Here is a 14,191-nt window from a genome sequence, read left to right on the forward strand (position 1 = left end):
ATATCATAATTACTGTGGTTTATATTTTGATGCCTTCTTGTTTCAGAAATTATTTTTAAAGAACTTACATATGTGAACTCCTCTCAAAACATTTTTAAATGTCATGCCTGAATTAAAAAGGAACTACTGGTTTCTTTTCTAGTTAAAGAAAAATATATTGACCATTTAAGCTGAAATAATAAAATGTATTTTTTAAAAGCTTTCTTAAGGAAATGCCATCAGTAGCAGTCTTTGGAATATCATTACATCAGACCAGCCTTTCTTTTCCTGCCTTCAGTCTTTTGACTGATTTGGGAAGGAAGGGAATGGACTGGCCTGGAAGGCTGTGGGGTCTAGAGCCAATGTCACATTTCTCACATTTATCTTTCAGATGGACGCCCTCTGAGTTGGTGGGTTGGAAGAACCAATGAAACACAGACGTACTGGGGAGGTTCTTTGCCTGATCCTCAGAAGTGTACTTGTGGATTAGAAGGGAACTGCATTGACTCTCAGTATTACTGCAACTGTGACGCTGACCGGAATGAATGGTGATTTCCTTATGCAAAATAAAGTTGTTTTTATTTAATGTTTATTTATTTTGGGGGGAGAGAAAGAGAGAGAGGGAGGAGGAGGACCAGAGAAAGAGAGAGAGGGAGGGAGAGACAAAATCCAAAGCAGGCTCCAGGTTCTGAGCTGTCAGCGCAGAGCCCGAGGCAGGGGTCAAACTCACGAACCGTGAGATCGTGACCTGAGCCGAAGTCGGACGCTTAATCGACTGAGCCACCCAGACACCCCGATATAAAGTTTATTGTTAAAAATGAATCACTCAGAACATACAGCAGAGCAAGGCAGATACTGAACAAATTAGTACAGTGAAGAAATTAGATAAAGGTATGTTTTGATGAAATGTGTTACAATCAGTTTGAATCCTAAATGTGAAGACCAGTATCTTTTTATTTGAGTTTTTTGGAAATGGACCACAAATCATTACATTTTATTTTTGTAATAGGATGAAATAGAGACATCTGTTTCATGTTTCCTCTTCATTGTAAGTCAGTTATCATTCTTTTTAAAATTGAATGTGGTTAAGAATTCTATTATTTTCAAAATATATTTATAGCCATTAATTACTGAAGCACAGTTCTTCAATAATCTACCTCTAAAACCTTTAAACATGTAAACTTAGAAAGTCTCACAGTTATTTGAACATGTAGCTCTTTAGTTTTTTTTAAGGACAAACCATGCCACAAAGAACTAATAGTCCATTTATCATACCTCAAAAAAGGAAATCTAAAACACTTAGGGATTTGAAAACTAAGGCTGAAATATTGTTTTAAGTAGAAGAGAAGCCTTATGTGTATGTTTGCCTTTGAAATTTTTGAAAAGATATTTAGTATATTTGAGACTAGAGTTGAAATATACATTGGTTTTATTTATTTGTGAAGTGAAAGGTTTTTAAATTTTCCTATTCGCATTTCAGCATTCCATATGTATATCTTACATCACTAAGCACCTGGATCTGTACATAAGAATTATCTAAAAAAATTTTTTTTTAACGCTTATTTATTTTTGTCAGAGAGAGTGCGAGTGGGAGAGGGGCGGAGAGGGAGGGAGACACAGAATCCGAAGCAGGCTCCAGGCTGTGAGCTGTCAGCACAGAGCCTGATGTGGGGCTCGAACCCATGAACCCGTGATACCATGACCTGAGGTGAACTCGGAGGCTCGACTAACTGAGCCAACCAGGTACCCCAAGAATTATTCTTAAAAGTACTAATAGTCAGTTTGGCTGTAAATGTGATTGATTTGGTTACAGAATCTACATTAATTTCAGTAATCAGTCCGTTGTTAATTGAGCTCATGTTTTGAATTATGGAATACTCTGTGTATTTATTTGGCAAACATCAAGGCTACATTATATTTAAAAAAAGATTGTTTTAGAATACTCTAAAAGGAGGTTTCTGCATGGAGTCACAATTATATTTTTAGTGTTACATGTTTCATAGAGTATTGTCTTTCTTGCTCAAACTCCAGTTTTTCAGAATATCTACCTCCTGTGGAGGACACTCTTTTCCTCACTGCCTTCACACACATGCACACACCCCCCCCCCCCCACACACACACACAAAATGCCTACACAATAATAGTGTGTCTTACAGTGCAAATAAAATGTTAATAGCAGTGCTTACCAGGAAAAATACCTAACCTAATCACCAAATTTCTCCAATGCCTCTGTAACATATTATTCATCAAAAATAATTTTTAGGGGCACCTGGTGTGGCTCAGTCTGTCACATGTCCAACTCGATTTCGGTTCAGGTCATGATCTCAGGGTTGTGGGATCGAGCCCCACGTTGGGCTCTGTGCTGGGTGTGGAGGTTACTGAAGATTCTCTCTCTCTCCCTCTCCATCTGCCCCTCCCCACCCTGTGTGCTCTCTTTCTCTCTCGCTCAAAAAAAGTCATTTTTAAAAATAAGATTTTAAAATTTCTCATATTAAATTCTGCTCCTGGTAAAGTAGCTTGCATGGAGCTAACCTTCCTTAGACACACTTATAATCTCTGGAAATATATTTAGAAAAGCACCTAGTTGAAGAAGGTGGAGAGCTGCCAAATGTAGGCAGAAACTACCAAGGTTGGGGGACTTTGACCCTTGAAAGAAGGAATTCAAGTGGGTGAGATAGATGTTTATATGCTTTTTCGCACGAGGGCACTCACCAAACCATGTGCCATGAGATGGTCAGGACTCCAAGGGAATACTAGATTTTTTCTGCTCCAGGTATCAGAGGACAGAGTTTAGGGCTGCCAAAATGACTAAAAATTGAGGAGGGAGTGGAAATCCCAGAAAGAAGAAAACTACCTGGGCAGAGTGCACTCTGTCAACTCCCCTCAGGGCCCCGACTGCCCTGAACCGCATATGCACAGGGGAGGTTTCTGGGAATCAAGCAGAGAGCTACCCCTGGAAAACTGAACGAGCTCTAGGGACATTTCAGTGGCATTTCACTTGGACCTTGTGACTTGCTTTAAATAAATAGAATATGATCAAAGGGAGGAGAGTCACTTCTGAGATGGAGTCACAAAAGACTATGATTTCTGATTTCCTTGCAACTCTCTCTGCGACTCCTGTTTTGATGAGGCAATCTGCCGTGTCGTGAGCTGTCCTGGGGAGAGGCTCATATGGCAAGGAATTGAAGGTGACCATCAACCGACACCAGTGAAGAGCCAGGGCCCTCAGTCCATCCGCTGGCAAGGAGCAGACCACTGCCAACGACGGACCACATGAGTGAGCTTGGAAGCGGATCCTTCCCCTGTCAAGCACTGAGATGGCGGTAGTCCTTGCCAACACTCTCGTTGCGGCTGGGCAGGGGACTTGGAGCCAGACTCTCCTGTTGAGCTCTGCCCAGATTCTTGACACACGGAAACATAGATCGTAAATGTTGTTTTAAGTCGTGAAGTTTTAGGATAGTTTGTTCTGCCGTGGTAGATCACTAATACAACATCAATGTACAGATTCTAGAAACTCAGAGGATCTGAAGCAGAATAAAAACAGAGAAGAACACACCTTGGCTTATTGTTCAAATTGCTGCTAAAAAAAATGATAAAGATAAATATTGTAAAAGCAACAGCCAGGTTGGACAAATCTGGTGGAATGCGTTCCATGCAGGAAAACGGAGAGATACCAGTGAAGGCTGACTCATCAGAAGCACAGGTCAGAAGACAATGGAATGATCTCTTTAATGTGCTGAGAAAGAAAGCAATGTCAACCTAGAATTCTATACTAAATAAATAGATATTTCAAAACTGAAGGTGAAATAAAGTCCTTTTCAGATTAAGGAAATGCTGAATTTGTTCCCAACACAACTGCACTGTAACAGTATACTAACAGAAATGCTACAGGCTGAAGAGAAATAATACCAGACGAAAACTCATCTTCAGAAAGGAACGAAGAAGACTGGAAATCATGATTATGTCAGGAAGTATAAAAGCCAGCATTTAAGTTCTTTTTTTTTTAATTAAAAAAGTAGATTAAAATTTACTGTTTAATTTTAACATTTATAACACCTAGATTTAAACTATACTACAGCAATAACACAAGGAGCAGGTGTGTGTGTGGTGGGGGGTAGGGGGAGGTTAAGAATATTATCCTGTAGTAAGCTTCTGACATTTTATATTAAGTAATATAATATAAAATCTAAGTAAAGTGGATGAATTAAAGACGCATCATGTAAAGATCCGTAAAGCAAACATTAAAAACTATAAACAGACATATAGCTCAAAAGTGAGTAAAAAATAAAATTGAATACAAAGAAATACGTAGTTAGCCAAGAGATTTAGGAAAGAGGGTGCAGAAATACAGGAAATCCTATGGGAAAAAATAAGCAACAAATAACAAAATGCTAGAACTAAGAACACAATATCAGTCATTATACTAAATGTAATTATTAATTTACTTGTTTTCTATTCTTTTTTGCTATTGGATTATAATTGGTATACAATATTACATTAATATGTATATTAATTATGCAATAGTATATTGTATAATTGGTATACAATATTATATTAATATATACAATATATATTATATTATATTATATTATATTATATTATATTATGCAACGTAGTGATTTGATACTTTTGTACATTATGAAATGATTATCTCGCCATAACCATTCCACTGAAAAGGTAGAAAATGCTCAACTGAATTTCAGAGTCACCAGCTATAGTCAGTCTGCAGGAGACGTGAAAACGTGGCCATATTTTCATATGCTTAAGTGAGCAATTGTTTCCTTGCTTTTTTGTGTGTGCAGATTTAGCTCAGAATACCTTGGCTTTGAAATGTAGTGAGGATTATTGCTTATTTTATAACTACAAATTGTAATTTTAAGGATTTTTGTTGTTGTTACTGTTTTTTAGGACCAATGACACTGGATTCCTTTCTTATAAAGAACACCTGCCAGTAAGGAAGATCGTGGTTACAGACACGGGCCGACCGCACTCAGAAGCAGCTTATAAACTGGGGCCTCTGCTCTGCCGGGGAGACAGTAAGTGGTGGCATTGTGCTGTAAACATATCTGGGGAAACCGATGTCACTGAGGACTCATGTTTCTGTCATAGAATAATTAATCAGACTTCTCTTGTGACCGCGCATGAGCAGTGTTTGAAGTCTTTCTTTCAGTCGGTCAGCAAAGAACGTACCCTCATAAAGTTTAAAGCCCTGCAACAAAGGCCGTGACAGCAAGGCTTGTTCAGATCCCAAGAGAAAGAAACCACTAAGCATCTCAATTTGATTGGTTGGTAAACACATCCCAGCATTCCTAAATTTCTACCTGCCATTATCTATATAGGAAAGCCTCAGTGCTGCATAAAAGTGTGGAGAATGTATGTGAGTTTTCTCCTGTTGGGCCCGTGGTGAAATTAGAGCATCAATAGGATCAAATGCCAGTTTGGTCAAACATATTTCAACTTTTGATCTCATTTTTGTTTCCAGTTTGTGTGTCCCACTCTAAATCAATGGGACACGCTGTTTTGTGTATTCAATGTATTCGCACTCTAAAGCAGAATTTTAAAATTCAAATATAGTTTCACAGAAAATATTTCTTTTCAGCAGGGATTGAAATGAGTATATGTATCCATACGTATGGAGACTGATGCATTAATTATTTGTGCCTTTAGTTATTTCCAGGACTTAAAACGGAAATGGGAAAAATATTTATTCACATTAAAAGTATACCCTAAAATAAAGTTTTATTCTAGGGGCTCGACAGAGGAAGAGACGATCTAACAACGCAGTGGATTTATGGAGATACACAGCAGAAGTTGCTTAGTTAAAAAGCAAAAATGATACTGGCCTATAAAAATTTATATATACTTATAAAAAATGTCTGCCATTATACCTACCATCCCCAATCTTAAGCATCTCTACTTCCTGTCCTGCCAGTAGGCTCACACAGTCACATGAAGAAGACATAGGATATTTCATGGAGAGAAAAATTGTGTGCAAACAGACGAGGTTGTAAACTCAGGATGCATCCAGGGAAGTACGATGATTTTGTGACTGCAGAGAAATTGTTCTATACCTCACACACAGTTTTCCCTGCTGGCTCTCATCTTAACCCTTCAGGGGCCTGGGCTGGCTTCCTCCCTCTCCCTTATTTCATTTGCCACAGTCCCCAGGAAGGTGTCTGCTTTGACTCACGTCACTACCACTGGCGCTGAGGGCTTCTTTCGCACAGACTTTCTGCCATGAACTTAAAACACACTGCACTTTTCACTTAAAGTAGAGGTTTTCCATGCAAGGCAGTGTTTGCCCCTCGGTGGACATTTGGCAATACCTGAAGACACTTTTGACTGGTACAGTTGTTGGGGGGGTGAGTGCTACTGGCATTCTAGAGGGAGAGGTCAGGAATACTGCTAAATATCCTATAATGTGCAAGACAGCCATCTGCAGCAAGGAATGATCTGGTCCAAAATGTCAATAGTCCTGAAGTTGAGAAACCACAGCGTTAAACTTTTGTGACCGTGGGGCTGCAGAGGGAGGAAAAACATTAGGAATAAGAATTTGCAAGCAATTTAAGTATTTAGAGACCTGCTAAATAATTTCTCACTTTTAAATGAAATGGTAATTGAGAGTTTCCTTGGCCTTCTTGCACATCTATTTTAGGCTTGAGGCTCATCCTCACATAACGTCACAGGACTGTTTTCTGCCTTGGGGACTCGTTCTTATTTTCTCAGTCAGAAGAGCAATGGCTACAAAACAATGGATGCCCCCCCTTTCTCTACATGGGAAATCTGCACCCCCAAAGGTGCAGTGCCTTAGGCACATTTATTTTTCTTTCCGGGTGAGATAGACTGGGTAGATATGGGACTTCTAGATATGGAATCATGCACACTGGGCCTGATAAGCAGAAGAAAGGTATGCAGACACTATCCTGAAGGCAGTAGGACCTGAATATTGAATAATTTAAGGCTGAGAAATAGCTTAATCTTCACAATCCAATTGAAAACATGAAGACCAGTTATAAATCTAAAGGCCAGCGAAGTGACCTTTGATGTAAGACAAGGAAAAATGATGAGAACTTGAACCAGGCAGTTGTTGGCATGGGACTTACGGAAGGGGCTCAGAGAAAGAGGTAAATTCGGCATGATCTGGATGGGAGTGGAGGCTGAAAGCGTGAAAGTGGAGGTTGAAAGATCTCTGACTTTCTGATCTAAGTAAAGCTGCTGTGACAGTAAGAATTCTAGTACCCTTCACTGAGACAAAGGGACTTTTAGGTTTTCTTTGACAGAAAAACGGAAAAATGAGTATAAAAAATAGACATTTTGGTTTTATCGCACACATGAGAGATGTTGAAAGTTTTCTATCTAGCTATGTTTTTCTAGGAAAGAGGACAGATGCCTTGAGAAGGCAGGACAAAGAAACAAAAATGACTCTGAGACCTATTGATACCAAATATGAGCTTGCCCCTAATTAATTGAGGTTGTCTTTTTCCAAGTCCTTCTTTGATTATTTTTTTAAATGTACGTGGTTCTGAAATTCCACGTGACTGCTGCCATTGTCGTTTGATACCAGAAGCACAGGTAACATTGTTAGGTGTTTGTCTTAAAGCACAACAGGTATGAACAATAAGGCTGCCTTTAAAGTTGTGCTACAGACACAAAACTTAGTAAATACTATTGTCCTTATGAATTTATGAATATGGAAATAAATTTCTTGAAGATTTATGTGAAAAGTAAATGGCAGCATTTGACATCCTATTTATGATAAAAGCAGAGTAGGAACTGAAGAGAACATCCTCAGTGTCTTAAAAGGCATATATGGGGGCACCTGGGTGGTTCAGGCCATTAAGCATCTGACTCTTGATTTAGGCTCATGTCCTGATCTCTTGTGAGATTGAGCCCAGGCTCCACACTGGGCATGGAGTCTGCTTAAGATTCTCTCTCTCTCCCTCTGCCCCTCCCCTGCCTGCGCTGTCTCTCAAAAAAAGAAAAAAAAAAAAAATTAAAGGCATCTGTGAAGATCTGACTGCTAATATCATATTGAATAGCCAAAGACTTAGAATGCTTTCCCTCTGAGATCAGGATCAAGGCAAAGATGTCTGCTATCACCTGTCCGATTCAATATCGTACTGTTGGTCCTAGCATATGCAATATGAAAAGGAATTCAAGGCATATAGATCAGAAAGGAAGATATAAAATGTTCCATTTATAAATGATACGGATTTCTAGGTAGGAAATCTGTAAGAACTTTTTTTAAAGTGAGTTTAGCAAGGTCACAGGATACAAGGTCAGTATTCAAAAATAAATTTCTGTATTTTCTTAATAAAAACTGTTAATTAAAATGTTAAAATACCTCTTATAGTAGCACCAAAAATATTAAATTCTTTGGCATAAATGTAACAAAATTACATACCATTGATGAGAAATCATTAAAGAAGAACTAAGTAAAGATATAATAGTTGTGGAACGAGAGCTATAATAGTTGTGGATTGAAAGATTTGATATTGTTAAGATGTCAGTTTTTCTAAAATCGATATACAGGTTCATTACAATCCCAATCAAAACCCATTAGGTACTTTTCTTTTTCCTCTTCATAGAAATTGGCAAGCTTATTCCAAACTGTGTGCCAAAACACAAAGAAACTAGAATAACTAAAACATTGTGAAAAATAAAAGCCAAGTTTGAGACTTAACACTTTTTAAGACACATTACAAAACTGTAGAATTAAAGACAATGTGATATTGACATCAAGATAGAGAAATAGATTGATAAAACAGAACAGAGAGCCCAAAATATATACATTCAATTCATTTTTGAAAAAGCTGCCAGAGCATCTCAATGGAGAGAGAACAGTCCAATTTAAGACCGTGCTGGAATAATTACAATGCATTTGAAAAAAAACAAAAACAAACAAAAATCTCAACCCAGTCTTCAAACTGTGTACAAAAAATAACTCAAAACTAATCATATACTTAAATGTGAACCCACAGCCTATAACCTTCTTTAAGAAAATATAGGAAAAAATCTTAGTGGCTTTGAGTTAGGCATAGATTTCTTTTTTTTTTTTTTTCAACGTTTATTTATTTTTTGGGGGACAGAGAGAGACAGAGCATGAACGGGGGAGGGGCAGAGAGAGAGGGAGACACAGAATCGGAAACAGGCTCCAGGCTCCGAGCCATCAGCCCAGAGCCTGACGCGGGGCTCGAACTCACGGACCGCGAGATCGTGACCTGGCTGAAGTCGGACGCTTAACCGACTGCGCCACCCAGGCGCCCCTAGATTTCTTAAATACAACACCAAATGCATGATCCATAAAATCGTTAAAAATGATAAATTAAATTTCATCGAATTTAAAAACTACTTTTAAAATGACATTGTTAAGAGAGTGAAAAGACAAGCCACAAACTGGGAGAAAATATTTACAAAATACATACCCGATAAAGCCTAGTGTCCAGGATATAGAAAGAACATTACTCTCACGGGTCAATAATAAAAAATATTCAGATTAAGACATGGGCAAAAGATTTGCACATTTATCAGAGAAAATATACAGATTTCAAAAAGCACATAAAAAGATTTTCAAGGGGCGCCTGGGTGGCTCAGTGTCCATCTACGTGTCCACCTTCGACTCAGGTCCTGATGATCTTGCGGTTTGTGAGTTCGAGCCCTGCGTCAGGCTCTATGCTGACAGTTCAGAGCCTGGAGCCTGCTTTGGATTCTCTCTCCTTCTATCTCTGCCCCTGCCCCACTTGTGCTCTGTCTTTCTCTATCAAAAATAAGTAAATGTAAAATAATAATAAAAAAAACATTCTCAATATCCTTAGTCATTAGGGAAATGTAAAATAATACCATAAGGAGATATCAATATATAACTGTTAAAATTGATAAATTTTTTTAAAAAACAGACAATATCAAATTCTGGTGAAGATTCAGAGTAACAGGAACTCTCATTGCTGGTGCAAATGTAAAATGCTACAGACACTTTGGAAGATAGTTTGGCAGATTTTTTGTTTTTGTTTTTGTTTTTTTATAGGTTAAGCACACATTTACCATATGATACAGCAATTCCATTCTTAGATATACAAGAGACATAAAAAAACCTGTATGTAAGGTTTATACTGGCTCTATTCATAGTCTCCTAAAACTGGAACCCACCCAAATGTCCATCAACAAGTGAATGAATAAGTTTCCCATTTTACTGTGGTGTAGCCACTCTATACAACAGAATTCTACTGAACATTAAAAAGAAATGGAGTATTGATACATGCAGTAACGTGAATGAATCTCAAGCACTTTATGCTAAGTAAAAGAGTCTTACTTAAAATATGTGCTGGATGATTCAGTGTCTAAAGTATTTTGGAAAAGGCAAAACCATGGGAACAAAAACAGGATTTCAGTTGCCAACAGCTTGAAGGTGAGAGGAATTCTGCAAAGGGGAACAGATTAAGGACATGTTCTACATCTTGAGTGTGGTGGTGGTTTCATGGCTTTATGCATCTATCAAAATTGCTACACAAATAAAGGGTCATTTTTATTCATGTAAATTATCCTTCAATACATCTGACTCCAAAAAAAAAAAAAACCCTCAAAAAAAAAAAAAAGACTAAATGTTAGTATGAACTAAATGCTCTTTTTTAAAGAGAAGTTTTAGGTTTATAACAAAATTGAAAGGCAAGTATGGAGATTGCTTTATATCCCCTGCCCACACACATAGATAATCTCTCTTATCAACATCACTCACCAGAATGGTACATTTTTTTTTTTAACCAAGGGTGATAACTGCTTAATTTAAAAATTGGTTTATCTAAAGAATACCGTAAAACTAGAAGACATTGATGAAAAAAATTGATAACACAAACAAATGAAAATATATACCATGCTCATGGATTGGAAGGATCAATATAATTAAAATCTCCATACTACCAAAGCAATATACAGATTCAATGCAATCCCTATCATAATACCAATAGTATTTTTCACAGAACTAGAATAATTCTAAAAGTTGTATGAAACCACAAAAGACCCTGAATAGCCAAACCAATCTTGAGAAAGAAGAACAAAGTGGGAGGTGTCACACTCCCAGATTTCAAGTATACTTCAAAGGTATATCCACACTTAATCTACAAGAAAGGAGGCAAGAATATACAATGGAGAAAAGACAACCCCTTCAACAAATGGTGCTGGGGAAACTGGACAGCTGCATGCAAAAGAATGAAACCTGACCACTTTCTTACACCATATACAAAATAAACTCAAAGTGGATTAAAGGCCTGAATGTGAGATCTGAAACTATAAAACTCCTTAAACAAAACATAGGCAGTAATCTCTTGGATATCAGCTTTAGAAACATTTTTCTAGCTATGTCTCCCCAGGTAAGGGAAACAAAAGCAAAAATAAACTAAAATAAAAAGCTTTTGTACAGCAAAGAAAACCATTAACAAAACAAAAAGGCAAGATACTGAATGGGAGAAGATATTTGCAGATGATATATTTGATAAGGGGTAATATCCAAAGTATATAATAATCTTCCACAACTCAACACATAATCCAATTAAAATGAGCAGAGGACTGGAATAGGCATTTTCCTAAAGAAGACGTAAGGATGGTCAACAGACATATGAAAAGATGCTCAATATCACTAATCATCAGGTAAATGAAAATCAAAAACACAATGAGGTATCATCTTATACTTGTCAGAATTGCTAGTATCAAAAAGATAAGAAATAACAAGTGTTGGCCAGGAACTCTTGTTCACTGAACGAGTGTTCATTGAACTCTTGTACACCGTTGGTGGGAATGTACATTGGTGCAGCCTGTGTACAACAGTATTGAGGCTCCTCAAAACATTAAAAATAGAGTTACCGTTTGATCCAGCAATTCTGCTGCTGGGCATTTGCCTAAAGAAAATGAAAACAGTAATTTGAAAAGATATATGCATCCCTATGTTTATTGTAGCATTATTTACAATAGGCAAGATATAGAAGCAGCTTACATGTCCATCAGTAGATGAAGGGATAAGGAAGAAGCAGTATGTATTAAGTATTATATATATGGTGTGATAGATATATAGATATATAGATATAGAGTGATATATATATATCACTCAGCCATGGAAAAGATTGAGATCTTGCCACTTGCGACAACATGGGTGGACCTAGAGGGTATTATGCTAAGTGAAATAAGTCAGACGGAGATAGACAAATGCCATATGATTTCACTCGTATGTGGAATCTAAAAACCAAACCAAAACAAAACAGAAGCAGACCCATAAATACAGGGAACAAAATCGTGGTTGCCAGAGGCACAGAGGTGGGGGATGGGTGAAATGGGTAAAGGGGATTTGGAGGACCAGACTTCTAATTATGGAATGAATAAATCCGGGGAATAAAAGGGACGGAATAGGGAATATAGTCAATGGTATTGTAGGAGTATTGCATGGCGACAGATGATAGCTACACTTGTGGTGAACACAGCGTAACATATACGGTTGTCGAATCTCTATGTCATACTCCTGAAACTAATGTAACACTGTATGTCAACTGTACTTCAATTAAAAAAAATACCAGAAATAAATTCATAAAACAGCCAAGGTTTTAGTAACACGGTTGTTCTCTAGGACACTCATAGAATCCTGCTGAACATGTTTCTAACTTTTATTAACTGTAGAAGCAAAAGAGTCAAAGGAAAGAATTATGGGAAAACATCTGGGTTTACTGGTTAATAAGTTGTAATTAGTCAGAGGGCTTACTCGTATACTTTCCTTTCTCCCAGAAGCAGTGGGAGCATCCTCATTTTGAGGTTTCATCCAAAGTCTTCTTGACTGGTAATCCCTCAACTTTGGCATGCATAAAAATTAACTGGAGAGCATGCCCACTGTGCTTACACTGTCTTCAGAACTCTCCCCAAATGCTAAAGAGAAAGAGTGGATATCCAGTATTGACACACAGGTCAGGAGGACATCTACAGAGACCTTTCCCTACTTCTGCGGGTCCTGTGGCAGAGGGAAAACTCATGGACCTCTGATGGCATCTGGCTTCACTGCCTTTTCATTTCCTTTCCTTCATCTGCAAAATCTCCCCAAGCGAAACATTTACTGAAACTTTCCACACTCAGTGAAGACTTGAGTAGGTCTCTAGAGGACTTGGCCTTATACTTTCAAAGAATATTGAACAAATTACAGAGATATATTTTCATACTGGCTTTTAATTATTTTTGAGCCTCTCAAGAGCAGATCCATTGCTCATTTATTATTGTGTTCCTGGCACCTAGTCCATTACCTGTTACATGAAAGATAATCAATAAATAGCAGTTTGTGAAAGAATGAGAAAGATCCATCATATATGGCTCAAGAAACCTATAACTTTGAATTATTTGAAAGAGACAGGAATAAGGTTTTGATGTATCTGCAATTAAATGATGTGCAAATATATACTGTGAATGAAAAGAGTTCCGCTTTTATTGAAAGATGTATTCCAATTGAAAAATCACATAGTATATGGAGTATCTAGTTCCATCTGAACCATTTTTCATCAATACACTTGGACTTGGGCAGTGAAAGTGCTTTCAAATGAATATATGATTTTACTTAATATTAATAATTTTGATTTTTACTCTTCTAATAATCCAGCACCTTTATAAAACTGAAATACTTTCTACTTGTTGGAGAAAAAACTATTTTGTCCATTTTGTTTGTTTTCTGTTCTTTTGAGTTGACTTATATTACTCACTGGTAATTAACGCTCAAGCAGCTTCACAAATGTGAGGGAACATTCTCTCTAATGCTTTCAAAAGATTTCCCCTTTTTGAGACCAGGAATCTTGATAATTCTCAAGACTGTAATAATATCCTCTTGTGATAATTTTATATACATACATACCTTTATTTATAGTGTTAATATTAAATATTAGTGACTTAATTGATATAGGCATTATAAAATTTTAAGGTATACAGAAATGTATAAATGTCAAAGAAAAGAGTATACTAATAACCAAGAGTCACACAGCTCAGAAATAATGAGTCACATCAGTGAATATTATTCCAGACATTGCTAGATATTCCCAGAGCAGAGTTTCCCAACTTTGGCAATCCCAAAATTGGGCTGTTATGATTGGGGGCTATCCTGTGTATTGCTGCACACGTAGCAGTATCCCTGGTCTCAATCCACTAGTAGCACTTTTACCCTAGTTGTGACAACCAAATATGTCTCCAGAAATTTTCAGAT

The 14,191-nt window shown here is 37.2% G+C and overlaps 1 protein-coding gene across 4 annotated transcripts in view; it reads left to right on the forward strand.

The window, feature by feature from the left end:
- The window catches only part of CNTNAP4 (contactin associated protein family member 4), a 256,666-nt gene that overhangs the window by 194,070 nt on the left and 48,405 nt on the right, over positions 1-14,191 (forward strand). For all 4 annotated transcript variants that reach the window (XM_040443180.1, XM_040443179.1, XM_040443178.1 and 1 more), the window contains 2 exons: positions 371-527; positions 4,888-5,015. In XM_040443180.1, the coding sequence (XP_040299114.1) occupies positions 371-527; positions 4,888-5,015 (285 nt within the window). The remainder of the gene's footprint in view (positions 1-370; positions 528-4,887; positions 5,016-14,191) is intronic.

Source organism: Herpailurus yagouaroundi, unplaced genomic scaffold, assembly GCF_014898765.1.
Source record: "Herpailurus yagouaroundi ecotype Mexico unplaced genomic scaffold, PumYag 190, whole genome shotgun sequence".
Classification (NCBI taxonomy): domain Eukaryota; kingdom Metazoa; phylum Chordata; class Mammalia; order Carnivora; family Felidae; genus Herpailurus; species Herpailurus yagouaroundi.